The sequence below is a fragment of the Natator depressus genome, chromosome 5 (assembly GCF_965152275.1).
Source record: "Natator depressus isolate rNatDep1 chromosome 5, rNatDep2.hap1, whole genome shotgun sequence".
Taxonomy (NCBI): domain Eukaryota; kingdom Metazoa; phylum Chordata; order Testudines; family Cheloniidae; genus Natator; species Natator depressus.
Window position 1 is genome coordinate 64748769 of NC_134238.1, and position 24263 is coordinate 64773031.

General features: G+C 39.8%; 1 protein-coding gene across 6 annotated transcripts; it reads right to left on the minus strand.

Moving 5' to 3' along the window:
- Positions 1 to 202: 202 nt before the first annotated feature.
- NUDT12 (nudix hydrolase 12) lies at positions 203 to 24188 on the minus strand. 6 transcript variants are annotated; one of them, XM_074952918.1, is made up of 9 exons: positions 24102 to 24188; positions 20684 to 20897; positions 15005 to 15585; positions 13173 to 13340; positions 6977 to 7090; positions 4638 to 4682; positions 3890 to 4089; positions 2863 to 2931; positions 252 to 359 (listed from the first exon to the last, which is right to left on the minus strand). In XM_074952918.1, the coding sequence occupies exons 2-8, from the start codon at positions 20887 to 20889 to the stop codon at positions 2899 to 2901; spliced, it is 1347 nt and encodes a 448-aa protein (XP_074809019.1). In that variant the 5' UTR covers positions 20890 to 20897; positions 24102 to 24188; the 3' UTR covers positions 252 to 359; positions 2863 to 2898. The 6 variants fall into 6 exon arrangements, with proteins under 6 accessions (XP_074809016.1, XP_074809017.1, XP_074809020.1 ...); XM_074952915.1 differs by lacking the exon at positions 2863 to 2931 and having other exon boundaries at positions 203 to 359; XM_074952916.1 differs by lacking the exons at positions 2863 to 2931; positions 24102 to 24188 and adding an exon at positions 23326 to 23555 and having other exon boundaries at positions 203 to 359.
- Positions 24189 to 24263: the final 75 nt, after the last annotated feature.

Consider the following 24263-nt stretch of genomic DNA (forward strand, 5'->3'; position numbering starts at 1 on the left):
AAAAAACCTTCAAAATGATACTTTAATGTTGACTTTTTTGTTTGGGGTAATCAGTGGGTCACTGTCCCACTCCAACAAATTTCTGAAAAGAATCACTGAGTACAAGTATATCTTAGGAGTCAAAGGACTAAGAAACTCAAAAATTACCGTAGTCACACACTTTACTAAATGACCAATTATTTTTAATTTATTTAAGTTAGCAGTCACTGGAAACAGTAATTTAACACAAAGAACTCAGTTCCTTGAATTTAAAGGTGAGCATTCATTCCAATCCAGTGTTTTATCAACTGGTATGCAATAGCTTGACGCGGTGGCACAAAGAAAGAACGCTGGTTTCCTTTAATGAGAACGTCCACGACCTGCAATACATACAGATTTTGTTTTGGTAAATTAATCTTATAAACACATGGAATCTATCATGAACGTAGGAATTTCCATACACGAGTGATCTAGTGGTCTTCTCCAAGTCCAGTATCATTTCTCTGAGTGAGGCCATTACCAGATGCATCAGAGGAAGGTGCAAGAAACAAGAGGAAAGGCTTTTTAACCCATCAGGTAGCAAGTGAATTATGTCCTAAAGCCTGCAAGCTTATTATTCTAAAGAAACTGTGTACATTCTCACTAACCATATAAATGTCTAATCTTTTTGTGTAGCTGATTGCTAGGGCAGGAATCACAAGATTCCTGGTGTTACACTATCTTACAAGTTCTTTTTCTTTGTGTGTGAACAAGCTTTTAGTTTGGGAAGAAAATGTTGTGTTGTTTATTTTTCTGATACATATTTTTGGGGAGCTGTGGTAAGCAGTAATGGAATTTACTAATTAAATTATTGAGGCAGAGTTGCTCCTGAAAAGCAGGTCTTGGTGTCTGCCTGAAATCCCTACAAAAAGGGATTACCCCACATGCTGTTTGTGACATCTGTGTTTAAAACCTGCACATATCGTTTAAAATAAACAAGTTGCTCTAAGAATATACCCAGACTCTACGCCACTGATTTCTTCTTTAATGGGAAACTGACTTTCAAAGCCCCAACATTTGCTACTGCTTTGAAAGATGGGTGACCCTATTAAGATCTTGGCCTAACGGTCCCTCGGGGCAATGAGCTGCAGAGATTATATGGTGTGTTTATTAAAAGCATTTCCTTTTATCAATTTTAAAATTGCTGTCTATTTTTATGAATGGCTCCCTTGGTTTTGTATTATGAAAAACAGTAAAGAGGCGCTCCTAATTTACTTTCTCTATATCATTCATTAATTTATACCTCTATCGTGACCTCTCTTATTTGTATTTTCCTTAAACTGAACAATCCTTTTCAATCTTTCCTCACATGGAAGTCTTTTTGTTCTTCTAACCACTTCCATTGCTTGTCTTAGGATCACTTTCTATTCTGTTGTATCTTTTTTCTGGTGGAATGGCAGAACTTGAACACAGTCCAGTTGAGGGTGCATCTTTGATATTTACCTATAGTGGCATTATAATATTTTTATTATTATTTTCTATATCATTTTTTCTCCTACCATTTGGAGTGTGGGGCATTGACCTCCGACGAGGACTGAGAAGATATTTACACTGAATTCTCTGCAACAATGCCTTGGTCTTTTACAACGTGGTCACATTTAATTTAAAACCCAGAAATGTGTACATTAGTTAAAATTACTCCTCCCAATGTGTATTACCTTGCAATTACAGAAAGACATTCACATAGGACCATCACCTTATAAAATTGTGATTTACATGCTATGAACATATTTACACTATTTTAAAACTAGTTTCTGGTAGACTCTTTATAATTAAGGATAAGCTATTGTCATGGAAGTCATGGATTCTGTGACTTTCAGAAACTTCCGTGACATTTTCTGCTTCAGCCCCGTGCCCTAGGGTGGTGGGGGCCCCGGAGCTGTCAGCCCTCCCCCCCACCCATTATTTTTAGTAACAGATCACTGTTTACTTTTACTAAAAATAATTGTGACCAAAATTTTAACTTTATTTATAATACACAAATCTCTTACAACATGTAAAGCCAAATTCAGAACTGGTGTAAGGCTGTGAAACTTCACTGAAAGTTTACATTTGCCCCATAATCTTTCAATCATCTTTTGAGAAATCTCTACTGTATTTAAAGTATCCAGTTCATCCTACTTTCTGCTTTATGAAAATAATTGGCAAACAGATACCTGAAGTTAGGCTTCTAAATAAAAGTGACCTAAATAAAAGATTTTCAAAGGTGCTGAGCACCTGCACCTCCCCTTGACTTTCATAAAATTTGTGGGAGCTCAGCACTTCTGGAAATCAGGCAACTCTTATTCAGTGCCTACATACAGGTTTAGGAACCTAATTTTAGACACTCCCTTTTGAAAAATCTGAAAATAAATTATTCTCCATTTCCATTACAAATTTAGACAGAGAAACAAAAAAAAAAGTAATGCACAGGTAGGCTAGGTTTAGGCCCTATGTATCATAGAATTCTAATTTACTGAACTCTGAAAACCCTAACTTGCCTATTCACTAAACTACAGCATGTTGCCTTGTAAAAATGGAGGTTCACATAGGATTTCAGTACATGGGGAGTGGAGCTGCATGCTTCACTCCTGCACAACTTACATCATACAGAAGACTGAAACCAGCAAGGAAATTTACAGTCTAAAGACAGGAGAATCCCAATATTCTAAACTTCTGATTATTCAAACTGAAATGCAGATGAGTAGGTGATTCAGATAACTGGGGTACTCCTGTATTACTCAGACTGACCTGGATGCATACATGTGTTTTTCAATAAACTTTATTTTAATTTCTATCATGACCATACAGGATACAGGCCAAAAAAAAAAAAGTCCTGTTTTAATATGCTAATAAAATGCACACCTGCATAGCATATAAATGCTGCGCTGATGCTACACACTAACTCCTCTTTCCTTCAGATAGTGAAGAATTCTGTAATAAAAACAGAGCAGGGATCTGTAGGAGATGGAAGTGAAAGCAATATGAAGGTGGAAAAGAATGCACATATCTTTCCCCATAACTTATTTCCATGCTTTTAAGGTTTTAGGTGGAAGGATATGGCCTGATGCCATCTTCACTGTTGCTGAATGTAGTTTTTGTTTGTTACTTATACAAAATGTATAGAGACACATTTGCTTCACTTATATAAGACATTAAGGACCCTACTGCAGTTTAAAGTATATAAAGTATATATAACAATGTAAATGTTAATCAACAGAAAAGGTGGGGGAAGGAATTGAGCAACAACAACAAAAAAGCCTTGTGTAATTTGTCTTATAGTTATGCTTAAAATTCCATCCATTGTGTTTTTTATTAGTTTTCTAGTTTTACCCATTTAGAATCTGATCCTGGAGTGTGCTGCACAGTACACAGGGCATGCCCATGCACAGTGAATTGGATGACTGGGGCCTAAAACTGTATGAAAAACATATGTCAAAAAATAACAAATCCTCTTTTTTAATCTCTTAAAAAATAGTACAAGTATTTCTAAAAAAAAAATTTTTTTTTTTTTTTTTTAGAAAAAGCTCAAAAATTAATGCTACTTAACAGTTCTCTGATCTAGATCCAAACAAAACTCAAGGAAGTAAATAGAAAGGTACTATAATAACTAACAATAAATACTGCCCCAAGAGAAGCACTGAATAGTTAAGAACGGCAAGAATGTCTTCAAATGGGCTTGCAGTGGGCACAGCATTCATCACGCAGTCTTTTATGAGTAGCTATCTTTCTCCGGCTATGTGTAATTTACAATTACAATGTAATCACTGTATGATGTGGTGCGTATAAACACCTATTCAACTTGCTGAAAAAGAGTGCATCCCTATTGTATACCAGAACCGATACAATCACAGAACAATCAACGAGAGAAAGAAATTAAATTGAACTTTACCTGTTCTCTAGTGAACCAACGGGCATCCTCTATTTCATTCTTGTCAACTCTAATTTCTGTAGACACTGCAACAGCTAAGCAACCAATCATTAGGGAGGAGGGCATTGGCCATGGTTGACAAGAGACATACTGAACATGGCCAATTTTGACTCCACTCTCCTCCTCTACTTCTCTTCGAACAGCATCTTCTATTGTTTCCCCTAATCAAACAGGGCAAAGAACAAGCATCTGATGAAAATTCTCTAAGCAAGGATGACATTCTGTGCTTTGAACTGACTCAAAAGATTTAAAATTGCCTTGAACAATTATCTACAGGCGTCCAGTTCCCAGGGTAGCACACAGATCTGAAGTATGAGAATCAGCAGTGTAATAAAAGAAAGGCAGGCACCAAAGCAACATTTTCAAAATGAATAAAAATAAAATAAAATAAATACTATAAAAATATCAGAATACCAGCATCATAATGTTTATTTCCTATGTAAAGCTATCATTAGTCCTTGAAATTGCTATGCGAAATGTACAGAAAATTTAACACACTTTACCTCAAATTAACTTTGAAACAAATAATCGTTTTCTCACTATAACAGGTAAATAATTTTGTTAACTTTAACTTAAGGTTTGTACTATGACTATAATAGTGTGGAATGTTACAGTTTAAAAATTAACAAAGCCTTTCGAAGTATGACAATCAACAGTAAAAAGATGGTAGATATTCAAATACACTCAAACACATGCCTACATTACCCACTCTGACACATTCTTCCTCTCTTCAAGGAGCCTCCTTTGCACCTCACAATATAAAGAAACACAAAACAGACACTAAATTCCTCTAACTCAAATTATAATGGAAAACTTTAACTCGACCCTCAGGAACATTCATATTTATATACTGTGGGCATACGTGCACTGGATAAGTTTATAATATATTATTTGTACATGGGAAATGGCCGAAGTCAGTTACATTTTTCCTTAATTTTCCTACCTTCTGGCTCTTATTTTTGAAAATCTTGGCCTACATTCTTTAGGATTCTAGTACCCTACATATTTCCCATAAAAGAAGCAGCTTTGTTCATCAAAGGATGAGCTGTCAGGTAAGACTAAAACATGAATAAATGTCACCTTTATCTTGGAAGATCTCTAGCATAAAGAAATACACCACTCTTCTGCCAAACTGAATGGTGACTAGTACCCCTTGGTACAGTAATATGAAACTCAGAATTCTAGCGCTATTATATCCTGGCAGTGCCTCTTGCTACTTTTCTTTTGTGGATAATATCCAAATTATTTTCTTCCATCTTTGCTTTAGATATGCAAGTGACATCTTCCCTGCCCGAATTAAATTACAACATAGGCATTACTGTTATATGAGAACTCCTAACCTGTTCCTTAAATTCTGTGGTCAAAGGCTCCTTAAAGTAGATAATCCATGCATCAACATAGTGCCTTATCTACAGATATTTCCAAAATTCCCTTCTCTGAAGTTTAAACTGGATCTGCAGTCATTGGAATTTCTCTCAGGCAGATCTTAATATACTGTGCATCTTTTATGTTTTCTATTCTGACTAGTAAGAGACTAGCCCATTAATGCAGAAGGTTGAGTTCAACCAACTAGGCGCTTAGCTGCCAGATAAGAGGCTGTTCTTTCATAATTTATGTTTGTTCTCCAACACTTGATTGTTACAAGGTTTCTCAAGTAAATAAATAGCTCACGGGTGAACCTGGAAGAGTTGGGAAGCTCATTGATTGTTTATCCAAACTAGCCAAGTCTCTTTGATAAGCAAAACTGGTATGAAGATAGCATGAAAATATGCTGGCTCATGAGATTTCCAATAATACAGTCTTTAATTCAGCCTGGAAATACTCTGATATTTCCTTGTATTTCAGAACAGATGTCCTTGTATTTCAGAACTTTATGTCCACTCAAAACCAAAAAGTGCAAAGAGATACGACAATGAAAAATACAAGGGAAGGTGGGACAAGTGAGGAAGTGAAAAAAAAAAAATCCAAACTTTTTCTACCTCTAAAATAATATTTGAGTCAATTCTTATTTTATCTGAACCAATTCATTCAACTACATAGCAGAAGTCAGTCACACAGATAATTTTTGGACCTAGCTATGCATTATGGTCTCTTTAATGAATAAGATGCATTAGAGTAAGTGTTTCGTGAAATAATTTTTACCCCTTTTTTCCAAAACAAAGAAAAGTCAATACAGAAAACTATGTTTTAATCATAGTTGTGGATAGTCACAAAAAACAAGTAATTCAATATTAAGCCTTAATCTCTGTCCTTAACATGCGCAGCCAAGTGCCCTCCTTCTCCCCTGCTGTTCATTTGTACCAAAACCTCATAGTAGTGAATGAGTACAGTTTATTTGTACTAAATTCTCTAGACAATAAAGGAAAAGAGATTTCAGCAGAAAGGCATGCCAACAAACTGAAAATCTCATTTCTGTCTGAAAATTTTGTACCCACTATAATTATGTTACTACCTGAGACTATTATTGCTGAAAACCGCTAGCAGAAAAAAGTATCTTCACTTTACCTTGTGCATTTTACAAAGCTTTTTGAACTTTCACTGTTCCTCTGCACAGTCATTTACGCCTTGATCCTGCAAAAACTTAAGCACATGCTAAATTTTAAGCATGAGTAGTCCTGCTGAGTTCAATTTCAGTTTCTTCCTGGCCAAAAGTATTCTCATAAATACCATGAGGGGGAATAGAAAAAAATCCTTATATAGATGCATAAAGAGTTTTTTTTTAACTTATGGCATGGGATGTTCTATCATAAAATGGAATTTTTTGAAATTAACCTTAAAAAATATTCAAGTTGACACATGTTCCTTAAAAAAACCCAACTGCCAATATGTAAGGTGTGTGGAATATTTATTATAAAACATACTTAATAGATAATATACACATTTAGTTGACCTAGTGTAGACCAAACTTCTGACATTCTTTTCAAAGTACAGTGCTATTTAAAATCAATTTGCAGGAAAATCCTTTTGAAAAGCTCCAGGCAATTTCAAGTGTAAGCTGGGATAGAAATATAAAATGAATTGACATTAAAGTCATGAAAAAAATCTCACCAGGCTCTACAAATCCAGCAAGGCAGGTAAACATGCCAGGAGGAAACCTCTTCTGCCTGCCTAAAAGGCACTGGTTCCCATCTGGATGAACGACTTGCATTATCACTGCAGGATCTGGAATGCACGTGAAAGAAATATATTTAAACTTTTTTGGGGCTCAAAATATAGTAACAAATTGCAGGCATGTATAATCCTTTGTTCAATATTCATGGTGTAAATACAGATTTAGTTTATTTAAGAGCTTGAAATTCCAATTCCGTAGATGCCTCAATGCAGGTATTATCAAGATGTGTTTTTTAACGAGATCTCTATTCACCTATTTTTGTAATACACGTGCCTAATAGGTGTACTTAACTAGCCCAGGCTTGAGAGCCAGGATATAAATTACCTGCAACTGCATGCAATTTCTTGAAGTACCCACAGCATTAACCTAGTTACACATCCAACAGAAAGCAACAATTTCAACAGCAAGGATGATAAGCCATCACCTCTTCCTCAGTCACAGATCTGTGGGATGTATTTCCAAATGAAAAGTACTATAAAAGAGCTAGATATTATTATTATAATGATCTAAATGTTGTCATGTTTTTTCATTTTTACCCTTTTATTTCCTTCTCTTGGTTTCTAGTTCTCATTTTCTCCTTTGGATTTTTATCCATTTCCCTCTCCTCTTCCTTTTTGTGTCTTTTTCTTTCTTTTAATTTTCTGTTTTATTTTCTCCACTTTCCATCAATCATATCTACATTGAGCCTCTCCCCTTTTTCTATACCAGTCTTCAGTCATCTATTTCCCTTCTTGGTTGCCTCTCCCTGATTTAACCATCCTAAAATCTATGTTTTCTTTTTGCCTTCCCTTTCTCTCTCTCTGCTTTGGTATTCATCCTACTTTCTTTATCTTCCCTGCCTCACTGATCCTCCTTCTTGTATTTTCCCCTCTGTTAGAATGACTGATTTATCAATCTCACTAGGCAAATGCTTCTCAAAGATTGGTGCCTTATTCAAAAAGTACCTGCCATGGAGCACATGGCAGAATTTCAAGTCCTGCTGGCTGCCAGCTTTATTAGAAAAAGGTATCACCAACAAATGCTGGCTCAGCAATCTTTCATTTTATCTTACTCCTTTTCTTAGTGTGTCCTGTTGAAGACTGTAAAGAAAAAATTACTAACGATTTTAGTAAGTTGCACAGTCCACAGAGCACAAGAGACGAGTGGAGCAGGTAGGAGTAACAAAAAGGTGAAGCAACAGACAAAAAGCAAGAGAGAAGGGCCAGACATAAAACATACTATGATTGCGAGGGACATACTACAGATTGAGGGGAAAGGAAAAGAGATCAAAAGGTGAAGATACAAGAAAAAAGATGGAGAGACAATGGAATGAGAGGAAAGATGCAGTAACTCAAGCTTTTGAAAGGCTAAGGAGAGGAAGGATGGTCCAGTGATTAAGACAGGAACTTAGGACTTAGGAGACTACAGTTCAAGTCCCTGCTCTACCACAGACTTCTTGTGTGATTTTGGGCAAGTCACTTAGCTTCAATGTGCCTTAGTTCTCTACCAGCAAAACAGGGATAATAGTACTTCCTTCCTTTAAGGGTGTTGTGAGGATTTAAAAACTCTGAGGTGCTTAGATACTAAGGTAATGAGGGCCATTTAACTAACCTAAATGGACTTAAAAAAAGCATAGATTTCAAGAAAATAAATGTGGAAAATATATTATCCATACAGTAAAGGGCCAAGGGGGATAGAGAGAGACTAAGAAGGAAAGACAGGAAAAATATGATGACAAGGCATAGGTAGAAAAGCTGTTTACTTGTTTAATTTATTCATGTTACTTCAAATGTTTTATATTTCCCTGGCAGAGAGTCCAGAACTCTGTAACTGGAGAGAAAGGATAGAATTCTCTCATTTGTTACCTATGGGCACATATCTTTTTACATGACAAGGGTTTCAGGAGCAGGCAATTTCCGCCCTGAATTTTACCTGTTTGTTACAAAAGCTTGCTACTTAAAATAGTTTTTTTTAGTCTTTGAAGTAAGTATCCTCTCTATTGCACAGCTGTCCCTATTCTAGTTCACAGTACAGATCTAAATATCTTTTTACAATTAAATGAAATAACTACCTTTTGTACAATATGTACAACATTCAGAATGCCAAGCAAAACAATTCTATAAATTAACCTTTACAGTAAAAAGATGCTAGATTATGGATTTTGGCACAAGCTTAAGACAACAAATTCTCAAACAACTTTCCAAATGCAGATGTTACATGGATAACAAAAGAAAAGATTCTAGTTCTATGAGATCTCTTGCCAGGGTCACCATTTATCATGGATTTTCTAGAACTGTTGCAGTTCTTCTGGGGCAGGCCTTTACACACTAATTGCAGAATCATTTTACTGTCTTAAAAATTATTTAAGACTGTAAGATGTAAGCACATTATGATGCCACACTGTAATATTTTCTGTATTAGAGTAGCACCTAGAGGCTGAGGCCTTTTGTATGAGGCACTGAACAAGTATATAATACAAAGACAGCCCCTGCCTTGAAGGGTTTTCAATCTAAGTACCAGACCACAGACAACAGGTGGATAAAACAAACAGATGGCACAAGGAAATAATAGCATGAAACAAAAGCATGAAAAAGAGTGTTGGCAGCAATAACAGTCGCCTAAGCACTGTAGAACTTTTTTTGTAAACAAAATAGCAGATGAGTTTTTAGAAAGATCTGAAGAAGGATGATGAGGTGGCTTTGTGGATATCTATGGCAAGCCTTTCTTATGATGAAAGACAGCATGAGAGAAAGCATGAAGGTGCTTGCTGGAAAATTTAAAAAAATGGGACAACCAAAACTGGCATCTTTTGCAGAATAAAGGCTTGAGTCAATGTCCCTATATCATCTAACAGAAGACAGGTTGAGCAGGGTTAGGTCATGAAGGCCCTTAAAAGTAAAGACAACTAGATTATGACTGATGCAGTGGAGAAAGGGGAGTCAGTGGAGGAACACAGAGAGATGCGTGACGTGGTCAAAACAATGTCCCAGAAAAACGATTATTGCACCATCATTTGGATTAGACATAAGTGGGGATAGATAGGATTTGTCAAAGCCAGAGGGAAGGAGGATGCAATAATCAAGACCTGAGAAGATGAGGGCTTGGATGCTTGTGGATGAAGAGGAGAATGTTAATAATGTTATGTTAATAATTTGCTTACATTGTTGTAACATAGGATTTCTAGTGCCTGCATTGAAACACAAGAGGCTGAAGTTGAATTAAAACTTTTTTTTTTGTCATGCACAACTCAAAGATAGAGAAGCTTGGACTACTTTATCTTGAATAAAACTGACAGAGTGAGGTCTGGCGAGATAGTTAAAAAAAAGACTTGGAGGGACTGAGTGAAGAGGATTGGAGAATTAAAAGGGATTAAGATACATGAATACAGTGACGTAAGTGGTGAATAATAATATAATGTGAATAAGATAATGGAGCAAACAAAAATCAAATAATCAATTTGTAAGCACCTAGAAGATAATCAGCTAAGTAACAGGCAACACGGATTTGTCAAGAACAAATCATGTTAAACCAACCTAACATTTTTCTTTGACAGGGTAACAAGCCTTGTGGATGGGGGCGTAGCAATAGATGTGATATATCTTGACTTTAGTAAGGCTTTTGATACCTTTCTGATGCTGTATGATTGAATATGATCATATATACCACTGTTATGCACTTGCAACAAATCTTGTACAAAGTATATCATTTAAGGTGTCAATGCAGAAGTTATGATTTGCTAAATAAGATTATCCTGTTTAAATCCATGTGAAGTTATGAATATTGGCTTTGCTTTTCTATCTCAGATGTGTTTGCTCCTGGAGTAACAACAACAAGGTAGCTTACATCCACTCTCGCCAGCCCATTGTGAGTGGACTAGTCAAGCTTGATGGCCCATTAAGGACACTTCACTCTAACAGTGGGCCACAGAAGAAACTCATTGCGCCCAATAAGCCTTCCTGAGGATACCTCAGCAAGTATATGGGTAATGGCTACCCATGTGAGTCATCAAAGCATGTAAGGATATGTGATATGCTCATGTGACTCTGGACTCCATTCTGAGCCAGTAACTTTCCAGGCATATGGCAAAGAGTGTAAAAGACCCCTGAGGTATCTCCATTTTTCCTTTCCTACCCTGATTCTCTGGAGTATGGACTTACAACAAAACAGAGCATTTTAAACTATGGACTGAGGACTTTCCAATCTTTTGGAAGTTACCAGGGAGACTTTACAAACTAGCAGTCTATTCCATTCACTGCTACAAACATAATAAAAGGACTGTGCAACTATTTGTATGTATATGATCTATTAACCATTTTTAACTCTCTTCTTTTTTTCTTTTATTAATAAACCCTTAGATTTTAGTTACTAAAGGATTGGCAGCAGCATGATTATTGGGACAGATCTGAGTTATATATTGACCTGGCTATGTGGCTGACCTCTTGGGATTAGAGGACTCTATATCTGATTAAACTGATTTTCAGTAACCATTCATCATAGAGGCCAGTGTCTGGGTGGTAAAACAATGGCTGGAATGCCTAAGGAGACTGCATCTTTGACTTCCTGTTAACAAACGTGGTGAGACAGAAGTTTACTTTTGTTACTGGCGTGGTATAAGAATAGAATAACCACCAGTTTGGGGTTAGTCTACCCTATTTCTCAGCAGTTTGTCCTGAACCTGGTATTCTCAGCTGTGACCCACTGAAGCATGCTGACAACTGTCTCATCTGACCTTCTCATTAACAAACTAGAGAAATACAGCTTACACAAACCTACTATAAGGTGGGCGCACAACTGACTGGAAAACTGTACTCAGAGAGTAGTTATCAGTGGTTCATAATCAAGCTGGAAGGAAATATTGTGTTGGGTCCGGCAGGGATCTGTCCTGGATCTGGTTTTAGTCAATTTTTTCAGAAATGATTTGGATAATGGCACAGAGAGTATACTTATAAAGTCTGTGGATGACACCAAGCTGGGAGGGGCTCGAGGACAGGACTGGAATAAGAAATGGTCTGAAATAAATAAGATGAAATTCAATAAGGACAAATGCAAAGTACTGCTGTTAGGAAAGAATACTCAGTTGCACAAATACCAAACGGGAAATGACTGGCTAAGGAGTACTGCAGAAAAGGATCTGGGGGCTATAGTGGATCACAAACTAAATGAGAGTCAAAAATGTAATACTGTTGAAAATAAAGCAAACATCATTCTGTGATGTATAGCAGGAGTGCTGTAAGAAACACATTAGAAGTAATTTTTTCCCCTCTGCTCAACACTGATAAGTCCTCAACAGGAGTAAGGTGTCTGGTTCTGAGCATGCTTTGGGAAAGATGTGGACAAACGGGAAAAAGTCCAGAGAAGAATACCAAAAATGATTAAAGGTGTAGAAACCACGACCTACGAGGCAAGATTGAAAAAGCTGGGTTTGTTTAATCCGGAGAAGAGAAGACTGAGGAGGGCACATAAGAAGTCTCAAATAGGTAAAAGAATGGTATAAAGAGAAAGGTGATAAATTGTTCTTCTAATCCATTAAGGGCAGGACAAGAAGTATGGGTTTAAATTGCAACACAGAAGATTTAAATGAGACATTAGGAAAAGTTTCCTAACTGTAAGGGCAGGTAAGCACTGGAACAAATTACGTAAGGAGCTTGTGGAATCTCTATCATTGGAGGTTTTAAAGAACAAGGTTAGACAAACAACTATAAGGGATAGTCTAGATCAGTGGTTCCCAAACTTGTTCCACCGCTTGTGCAGGGAAAGCCCCTCACGGGCCGCACCGGTTTATCTGCCGCGTCCGCAGGTTCGGCCGATCGCGGCTCCCAGAGGCCGCGGTTTGCTGCTCCAAGCCAATGGGAGCTGCTGGAAGTAGCGGCCAGTATGTCCCTTGGCTCGCGCTGCTTCCAGCAGCTCCCATTGGCCTGGAGCAGCAAACCGCAGCCACTGGGAGCCGCAATCGGCCAAACCTGAGGACGCGGCAGGTAAACAAACTAACGCGGCCTGCCAGGGGCTTTCCCTGCATGAGCGGTGGAATAAGTTTGGGAACCACTGGTCTAGATAATACTTAATCCTGCCTCAGTGCAAGGGATTGGACTAGATGGATTCTATGATATAAGCCAGTTTTCTTCAGCCAATTGTTTATTTTTATGATATTCTTACCAACTCTTGGGTACGATGTATTATGAACACCTTGAAGACTGGGACAGTCTTCATTTAAGCAGGTCGTCTTGTAGCCTCCTTCTTCAATCTTGGTTGCACTGCCACATGTTGGGCAGAATTGGTATCGGTTATGCCATGCTAGAAGAGATCTAGCCTGGGCTACTACTCCTTTAAAAGAATGCACCAAAATGATAGAATCACATAAAATCAATTTACAAGCCTTCTAATCTTTTAAAATATATAGCACAACAAGAAAATTCTCGTAATTCAACAGGAAAATCAAACTAAAACCACCGTTTAAAATGTCCTCTTGATAATCTCATATTGTTCAAAAAGAAAAGAAGTACTTGTGGCACCTTAGAGACTAACCAATTTATTTGAGCATAAGCTTTCGAAGTGAGCTGTAGCTCACGAAAGCTTATGCTCAAATAAATTGGTTAATCTCTAAGGTGCCACAAGTACTCCTTTTCTTTTTGCGAATACAGACTAACATGGCTGTTACTCTGAAACCTCTCATATTGTTCAAATTCCCTTATCTATTTTCCCTTTTAACTATGTTAATTTAAGAGCTGCATTGTCCTGAACTCTGTGCAGTCATTTACACTAGTGCAGGACATAATAATTTTGGGGTAACTGTACCTGTATTCCCTCTCCCATGGTCTCTAGATAGCACCCACTATAGGTTTCAGCTCCTAGCAAGCACCTCTTCTGGGGGGAGTCCTGTGTCTCTCTCCATCCTGACCAGGAGTTTTAAGACTGCACAGCGACCTGCCTTACACTGCAATATCCCAAGCAAGCCAGTCTGCCTAAAGGCCATTGCCTGTGCTTTGCTGTCTCTCCAAGTGCTATAAACAGTGTATTTATTGCTAGCAGCTACAAATTATAACAGAGATTTTTCTAGGCAAACACATTTATTCTTAAGGTAAAAGCATTACAGAGAAAACAAAGAAAACATTAAACATACTAGGGAGTCACCAATCAGTCTTATGGGGCCCTAGCAGGCCAGACTTTCTAATCCTTCTGAAAGGGTTGGGGCCCATCTTGGATAGAAGGTCCTGCCTGTTTGCTGGTTCAGAAAGATGGTCCTGAGCTAATTTAAACTCAGTCTTTTTACATTAAAAGCTCTTTCTTTGTCCGTTGGTCTCTGGAAAACCCAGTCTAAACCAGTATATGAAAGCCTTCCCAGGGGACAGTACTTCTTTGGGGGGGTATTTATCATTAAGTGATTCACCTTAATCACCCCCTATTGTTTTTAGTTCCTGGTGGAGCAGTAGGGAACCCTCCCCACTTAGAGGTAAATAAAATCCCTGGGCCAGTGTTACAAAAACCACTCATACACTTAACACAACATGTTCCCCACAGATATTGCATACAGTTACAATATTATTGCCTGGTTTTGCAGACATTAGTATCTTTCAACTGTGTATGCAAATATTTATAAGACCAGTTGTAGCTAGTGAAAAAATCAGGTCATACACTTTTAATTAAAACCCCTGGAAACAATGGAATTTGCCTGCACTAGTTGGCTCTCTTTTTTTAATTCAATCGTTCTATAAAAAACATTGTACCTTTTATGTGAGGATCTCAAGACATACTTCAAACAATTAAACAACAAAACTCTCCTATGTGGAAGATATATATTATTACAGCTTATTATGGGCATCACAGAGGCACACAAATTGGGTAAGGATTTGCTGAAGATCATGCAACTAATCAGTAGGAGAGAGGAAAATAGGAGCCAATACAGGAGCCCTTCCATGGCCTTGCTCCCACTTCCCATCCACTCTTTTCTGATTAGACAATTGCTAAAAGTTACATTTTGGACACCTTACCAGCTTCTTTTTCAGGCAACTGCAGCAGTGCAGGCATTGGAGGATGAAGAAAATAACAGTCTTCATGCTTCTGTTTAAACTGTTCAGCAAAGGTAGCATTTATGCTTAGGGCAAACCAAGCAACCAGTCCATCTTCTTCATCTTCCTTCAGAACTCCTCCACTCAGAGTAGCCAACTGAAGTTCTACTCCAAGAAAAATCAAGGTGACTTCTTCAGTCTGGCTCATGTATTCCTTTACATCCTTGTGGCACAGCCTGCAAAGCCTGACTTCAGGTTGCTGGGAACCATCTTCCCCTCCACCCAAAGTGACCAGTGGGTTTAAATTTGAGAAAAGGATGTATACGGTGGCTGGATGGTTTTGTTTTGTGTTTAACCATTTAGAATCTGTTCTTTTATCACTCCTTCTATCCAGAAGTGTCCTGCTAAAATAATTTTCATACTCGATTGCATCATTTGGCAGGAAAAAAGGCTTCTGTCCACCCTTAACATTTGCTAGTAAATTAGCTATATGCTTATACCCCCAAAATTTAGCAATGTCTAGTGCAGTCTGGCTTGATTTATTGACAATGGACCTGTCACACCTATAAACAGAAAAGAAAAATGATGGTTACCATAGTGACTGTGATTCTGTAAGAGTCTTGCTGGAGCATATTCTCACGGTGAGATACATCCACACTGCCATTGAGCTTTGGGGGCCTTTAGAAAAGTAGTGCCAATTGGGGCCATGTACGTACTCTTTCACAGCACTGAACATTTAGAAATGTGATCATAAAATGACCAAATGGTCCCAATACCTTCATTCTCTCCTGCTAAATCCAACTGTTGGAGTCTTTGATTCCAAGGCCAGAAGGGACCACTATGATCATTTAGTCTGACTTTCTGTATAACAGACAGAGAACTTCTTCAAAATAATTCCTATAGCATACCTTTTAGAAAAACATCCAAATATTATTTTTAAATTGCCAGGATGGAGAATCCACCATGATCCATGGTAAATTGTTCCAATAGCTAATTACCCTCATAGTTAAAAATGTACACCTTGTTTCCAGTTTGAGTTTGTCTAGCCACTGGATCGTGTTATAACTTTCTCTGGTAGACTGAAAAGCTCATTATCAAATATTTATTCCGCATGTAGGCACTCAGTCAGTAATCAAGTCACCTTGTCACTTTCTCTTTGTGAATCTAAACAGATTGAGCTGCCTGAGTCTATGAAGACAGGTTTTTCTAATCCTTTAATCACTCTTGTGGCTCTTCTCTGAACCCTCTCTAATTTATCAACAACCTTCTTGAATTGGACACAGATTTCCAGCAGTGATCACATCTATGCCCAATACAGAGGTAAAATAACTTCTCTACTCCTACTCGTGTCACAGGACAGTAGGACGCCGAAAAAATTCATAAATACCTAATTAACTTTAATGCAATACAAAACCAGAAATTAAGGAAGTCTTGGATCAAAACCCAGAAATTGCTCCATGCCTAGAGAGAACAGATTCCCCTGCAGAAGGGAAAGAACTAAGGCAGGTGGACCACATGGTCCTTTTTTTGCTTTGGCTCTGAATGTTCAGTGCTGCAAGAGGGAGCTCATGCAGCTGTAGTGGGCAAAGCATATAATCTGTTTCAGACTAGGAGGAAAAGATTACAGGTATAAATAATATGAAACCATTCCATCTTCCCATACAATTTGACTTGCGAATTTTCCTTTTCCGATTAGAATTACTTCTTCATTGACATGCAACACCAGTTCTCTCAACTGGGAGCTAAGCACATGCCCTCCGAATCATCTTGTATGGGGAAAATCTGACCCTCACTTTGTAAAATGCTTCAAGTTTAAAATATTTTCTTATAAAACAATTTTAAAATCACGGAGCAACAGCATGCTGTGAATTCTTATACTGAAAATAGCAATCTTGGTAAACAGAAGGTTCTGAAATTGAGAACTCAAGAAGTCAGGAAAAGAATGCACTTGTTTTTGTAAATACAAAGCCCGGTGGATTATGGACAACAGCATCACCATAAATTACAAAAAAAAATAGTTTTCAGAGTAACAGCCATGTTACTCTGTATTCGCAAAAAGAAAAGGAGTACTTGGGGCACCTTAGAGACTAACCAATTTATTTGAGCATAAGCTTTCGTGAGCTACAGCTCACTTCATCGGATGCATCCGATGAAGTGAGCTGTAGCTCACGAAAGCTTATGCTCAAATAAATTGGTTAGTCTCTAAGGTGCCACAAGTACTCCTTTTCTTTTTAAAAAAATAGTAGATATTGGGTCAGATTCACCTGTACGTTCCTACTGCTTTGTGTTTCTCCATGAGCTATTTTCTGTTGGTACTGATGCTTGCTTATAACAATTAGTGGAAAATTTATAGTAAAGATTGGATTGGGAAATATTTTTTTAAACAAATGTAAAAGAAAATGATTTCATCTTGTAATTCTACTTTCCTGAAGCTTTCACCTTTCAGGAATCTCAGTTCTGAGTTTTAGCTCCTTAGCAAGAGACTGACAAAACTTCCCTAACTCTTAAGGTTTTTTACCCTTGAGGGTAATGGGGCAGAGTGAGAGGTAAGCCCCCTACTTACCATGTTTAGCACAAATGCTGCCCCTCTGAATATTTCAATAAACTCCTTTGACTGCTTGGAAAGCAAAGCTCCAGAGAAAAATGTCAATTCAAGATGAAAATATGTGTCCCAGAAAAATGAAAATAAAAGTAGAAGAAAAAATACTTTTAGTAGACTTTAAGACCAGAAAGGGCCATTAAGATCATCCAGGCTAACGTACAGGCCAGAGTATTTCACCCCACGAGTCCTACCTTAAGTCCATTAACTTGTGGCTGAATTTAAGCATCTTTTAGAAAGACATCCAATCTCAATTCAGACTTCAAATGACTGAGAATATACATTCGGGATAGTCAATTATTTTTTGTTGAGGTCCAAATTTCTTGGTCAAGGTATAGTCAAGGTCCAAACTCCAGAGAAAATAATAAAAATGATAAGTAAATAAAAGGATTTTGGGGACCATTCAAAAGCTTCTGGCGGTCCAGATTTTGGCCCACGGTTCACCTACTGACAACCCTAAGCTACATCCTTTAGTAATCTGTTCCAGTGGTTAATTAGTCTCACTGTTATAAATTTGCCCCATATTTCCAGTTTTATTTTTTCTAGCTTCAACTTCCAACCATGGGATCTTGTTGTGTCTTTGTTAGATTAAAGAGCCCCATCTTCTGCCTGTGTAGGCATCTGTAGATTGCGATCAAGTTGCCTCTTACCCTTCTCTTCAATAAGATAAATAGATTGAACTCCCTTGAGGCTCAGTGTAAGGTGTTTTTGTTTGTGTATAATGTTTAAAATAATTCTTGTAGCCTTAAAACTCCCTTTAATTTTTCAGTATCTTTTTTGTGTGGAAACAAAACTGGATACAGAATTCCAGTAGTGGTCTCACCAATGTTTTATACAGATGTAATATCAACTCCTTACTCCTCATTTATACTCCAAGGATCATATTAGTCCAGGGGTGGGCAAACTACAGCCCGCGGGCCGAATCCGGCCCCTCAGAGCTTTGCATCCGGCCTGCAGAATTGCCAGCCCAGCCCCACTCCCGGAAGAGGCTGGCACCGCAGCCCCTGTGGGGGACAGGAGGGCAGAGGGCTCCGCGCGCTGCCCTCGCCTGCAGGTACTGCCCCCTGAAGCTCCCATTGGCTGCAGTTCCCCATTCCTGGCCAATGGGAGCTGCTGGCGGCGGTGCCTGCAGGGGAGGGCAGCGCATGCCCTCTGCCCTCCCCCTCCCCCAGGAGCCGCAGTGCCACCTGCTTCCGGGAGTGGCGCAGGGCCAGGGCAGGCAGGGAGCCTGCCTTCGCCACGCTGCCACCCTGGAGCTGCTTCAGGTAAGCAGCGCCGGGTTGGAGCCGACACCCCAAACCCCTCTTGCACCCCGCATTCCAACGCCCTGCTGCACCCCGCACCCCTCCTGCACCCTAAACCCCTGCCCTGCACCCCTTCCTGCACACCGCACCCCCTCCCGCACACTGCACCCCAACCCCTTGTCCCAGCCCTACTTTCATGGCCCTGCATGCAATTTTCCGCACCCAAATGTGGCCCTTGGGCCAAAAAGTTTGCCCACCCCTGTATTAGTACCTCTAGCCATAGCAATACACTAGGAGCTCATATTCAATTCATTATCTAACATAAGACTCTAAGTCCTTTTCAGAATCACTGCTTTCCAGAATACAGTCCCATATCCTGTAAATATGATTTGCATTCTTTGTGACTTGATGTGATCTTGCATTTGGCTACATTAAAACACATTGTTTGTCCCCAGCTTATCAATCAATCAATCCAGATCGCTCAGTATTCGTGATCTTGCCTGTCATTTTTTACCTCAAAGAAGGTATCCTCCAAACTCTAAGGCAGGTGTAAGGTTTCCCATCATAAAGCACACATAATCCCACCGCCTGAGGTAATCCAGTAGTAGGAGAGGGTCACAGTACTGGTTCATTTGACAGTCCATGATGGGCAAAGAGGGTGTAAGGAGTTAAAAGAAGATGTGGACAGACCACCAGTGAGTTTGGCCAATTTGTGGCTGCCAAAATGGTCCCTTGGGGCTGTGGATAGCTTTGTGCAAATTATAGAAGCCACCAGATGACTTATTTAGCCAGAGACTGGACCAGGTATGGCTGACTCCAGGAATGGGGGGAGCAAAAAGGTGACAAAGTCAACTTTGCTTCCCTCTGCTCTGACACAAAGCACAGCTCAATCACATTAGAAAAATTTATCCCTTACTCAGGCTTTAGTTTTGAGGGTTTTATACTTCATAACATTCCAGTCCAGCTTTGTGTTGGATTTGCCTGGGATGTCTAAACAATAGCTTTGAGGCAATCTTTACGTTCCTTCAAAGCTCACAATTTTATTAGCCATATCTAACAGTACTGTGGTTGACTTCAAGGCAGACAACACAACATACGTGGTCGTCAGTCTTTGACATTGGTTTGGTGTGCTGACATGGTATGAAGATACTATGTGGTCTTCCTCTCTCCTTAGAAGCCACACTTAGAAGTAAGGCAGTGGTGCACGGAGGTAAGAGTTGAACCAACTGAGAAATAAGTGCCAAGTGACAAAACAAAGAAATTCAGCATCAAGTAGTATTAAGATCCTCTAACAAAACGTGTGGCACAGTAGTGTCCTAACTCAGTTGCCAGTGAGAACAGTGCTAGCACTGGAGTACTAAGAAATACAAGTAAAAGAAAATACTGCAGAAGTACTGAGGTACTAGTCAACAACTGTGCCAAGAAAAGCACTGAAACAAAACTGTTTGCACTACAATACAAAGGGCAGTGCTGGATTAGAGTTAAGGCTTTGAGGAAAAAAATAAATTTAATAAATCTAAATATTCCAGTTAACATATTCAATTTATACATGCAAGAGGAGGTGTGCAATGGCCAGTTTAGGGCACGGCACATGCTCTACCCTGTTACCACTACTCTCAAGAATGAAAATAACCTTAAGAGATAGGAGAATTCCACCAGTCTGGCATGAGGAACTGACTGAGACCCAACACAGAATGTAACTTCAGAGAGGAAAGACGTTCATAAGGATCTGTATATAGTGGTCATTCACAGACATTAATCAAAGGGGCAGAAAGGGCCTGATTAGATCCTAAGTAAAGGATCCTTTAACTTTCTTACCCTTTTTCAAGAAGAATCTGCACAATCTCAAAGTGTCCATTTCTGGCAGCATACATCAAGGCTGTCCAACCATTCTCAGCAGCTTCATTGATAAGGGATGGAGAATGACTGCACAGCGCTGTCAACCTGATCTTGTCTCCAGTAGCAGCAAAACTGTGCAGCTGAGAAATCATTTGCTGCATGGGGTTCCTTTCAGTGGTTGTCATTGTCTCAGCTATGTTAAAAAAAAACAAACAAAACAGAAATATGTCTGAAATTTGGATTTTATATTATTTAAAAAAGAAAGGATAAAGAAAAAATATATAACTTGTAGAACAACAAAACTCACCCACAATGATCACCTTGAAAATGATACAATTGTAACAATGTCATGTGTAGTGTGAAATTTAAGAAAATCAATTATATTCAGTGTTGATTAATGTCAAGTAATGTATACTGGAAAATACATTCCAAACTAAACATACAAAATCATGGGGCCCAAATTAGCTGCTACAGCTGAAGAAAGAGATCTTGGAGTCATTGTGGATAATTCTCTGAAAACATCTGCTCAACATGCAGCAGCAAGTCAAAAAAGCTAACAGAATGTTAAGAACCATTAGGAAAGGGATAGATAATAGAGTAAATATCATAACGCCACTATATAAATCCATGGTACGCTCACACCTTGAATACTGCATAAGTTCTGGTTGCCTCATTTCAAAAAAGATATATTAGTATTGGAAAATATACACAGAAGAGCAACAAAAATGATCAGAGGGAATGCAACAGCTTCCCTTTGAGCCGAGATTAACGCGACTGGACCTGTTCATTTTAGAAGAGATGACTAAGTGGGGATATGATAGAGGTCTATAAAATTCTGAATGGTGTGGAGAAAATGAATATGGAAGTGTTATTTACCCTTTCACATAACACAAGAACTCAGGGTCACTCAATGAAATTAATAGGCAGCACATTTAAAAGAAACATAAGAAAGTATTTCTTCATACAACCCAGTCAACCTGTGGAGCTCACTGCCAGGGGAGGTTGTGAAGGCCAAAAGTATAACTGGTTCAAAAAAGAATTAGGTAAGGAGGAGGATAGATCCATCAGTGGCTATTATCCATGATGGTCAGGGATGCAACCTCATGCTCTGGGTGTCCTAAGCCTCTAAGTGCCAGAAGCTAGCACTGGATGACATGGGATGGATCACTTGATAAATTGCCCTGTTCTACTCATTTCCTCTGAAGCATCTGGCACCGGCCACTGTTACAAGACAGGATACTGATCTAGATGGACCACTGGTCTGACCAAGTATGGCCATTAATTTCAAATGAAATTGTCATCACCAAGCAAGTTTCTTTATATCAAAACTCACATGACAAAATATCTTTCCTCACACATTTTCCTCCAGGAAAGAAAACTGGCTTTAGGAGAGGCTTGAAGATACAGTAAATTGAAAGTAAACACTGGTGCTCAAATAACAGACACCATCAAATGCTTATTGACCGTCTTGGAAGCTGAGACAGAAGACACAGCACTGAAAGGCCCAGGCCAGGAGTGACACCCCTGCTGGCACCACAGCCCCAGCAGCTGAGGTGGGAGGTGGAGAGTTGGCTGTGGACTTGACTCCCCCCCTGCCCCCAATCAGGCTGTGAATGTCTGTTGTGGCCAAAGGGGCTGTCCCATGCAGCCAGGGCTGTGGACAGCTCTGCTGGCAGGGGGAGCAGGGCAGGTTGGAGTGCAGGGGGAATTCCAGGAGCCATGCAGCAGGCGGGGGGTGGGGGGGAAGGGGGAGCCTGGGGACCCACATATGCATGGATGGTCATGGAAATGGAACCATTTCTCTCAGAGGTGGTCCCCTTTATTTAGGTTGTCAGAAAGGCACACTGACAGGTCAGTTTGGAAGCTTGCGCAACCACTGCCTCCTTCTGAACATGCTGGACTTTCAGAGCACTAAATAGCTAATCTTGCAACTCTCACAAGCACTAAATTTATTATATATATAGTTTTACAGTCCCAAGAAAAAAAGTAAAGTTTCAGCCTCAGATTTACCAATAAAGAATCTAGATTCTCTACATGTTAAATAAAAATAATAAAGTTCAGAATTGTGTGTAATCTCTAGTATATACATATATTTTTTAAGAAATACGTTCATTGCCATTTTAAAAGGCTCAATTCAATGACAGCCCACAGAGGATGCTTTCTCCTGGATACCAATTGTGAAGTATAATGGAATAAAATAAACTGCCATGGACCAAGACTTAGAATCTTAGAACTGGAAGGAACCTCAAAAGGTCATCTAGTCCTGACCGCTTCACATAGTATGATTCTTACTAATTTCATTTTGCTAGTGTGCCACACAATATGAAGAGAGAAAAAAAGGAATACTCCCAGAAAAAATATACTTGAGATAAACTTTTTACTAAGTCTAAAAAACTTATTTCAAAAACATTAAAGATGGAAATATTGATACATGTACTTTTTCAGGCAAGAGCATAGAATCAAAATTGTGTATCATGATCAACCTCTGTGGATTATGAAAAATATTTCTGGGCACGTTTCTATGGCCTGGTCTGCACTGTGGGTGGGGTGACTAATCTAAGTTATGCAACTTCAGCTAGGTGAATAACTTAGCTGAAATTGACATACTTAGACCTACTCACCAAGGTGTCTTCACTGCGCTGAGTCAATTGCTGCCACTCCCCCCCTCAACTCTGCCTCCGCCTCTTGCAGCGCTGGAGTAGAGGAGTGGAGGGGAGAGCGCTCGGGGATCGATTTATCGTGTCGAGACTAGATGCGATAAATCCACCCCCGCTGGATCGATCGCTGGCCGCAGATCTGGCGGGTAGTATAGACATATCCTATAAAATCAGTTTTTCTTAAACTGTAGATTTCTCCCGCTTTCACACCTTTCCAGCCCCTTTGTACAGGCCAATGAAACGGGAATGGAAGGTGCTAACCCCCCCACCTTACTCTTACAGACGGAAGACAGGACTTGTGCTTCCTCCCACGAGGGAGGGGCTAGAGCAGGTTGAGAACCATGGGGACAGGGTCTGTTGCTGGGCCTGGGAAGGCTGCTCTGGAGAGGTGACAGCCGCACCTCACTGGCGGCAGCTGCCTAACAACTGCTTTTTCAACAGGGCAGGGGAAACCCACGTGCCCGCGCCGCAGCAGCAGCCGCCGCCGGGTTTCCCTTCGGCAGTTTCTGACAACCGCTGAGGTGTAACCGACCGGCTGCGAGCCCACAGGAGCCCGAGGAGGCGGCGCACCCGGCCTGCAGCGGCGCGAAGGGCCGCCCTGCTGAGCGGCGGCTCACAGGAAGGCGGGGCGGGGGCTGGGGGAGCCTCGCTCCCCCCAGCACGGCGGGGAGGGCACAGGAGCTGGTTGGGGGCGCTGGGGACCTGCCCGAGCTGGACAAGCCCCGGCGCGCTGCCGTTACCGTTTTGGAGGAGGCGGGCGCAGGCGGAAGAGAAACAAACATCAGCACCGTCCGCTTCCGGTCGGGCGGAACCGAAGCCCCCACACTTCCGGCGGCGCGCCGCTGCTCGCGCTCCGGCCGGAGGGGGGCGTTGGCGAGCCCCGCGCGCCTAGTTGCCCACGG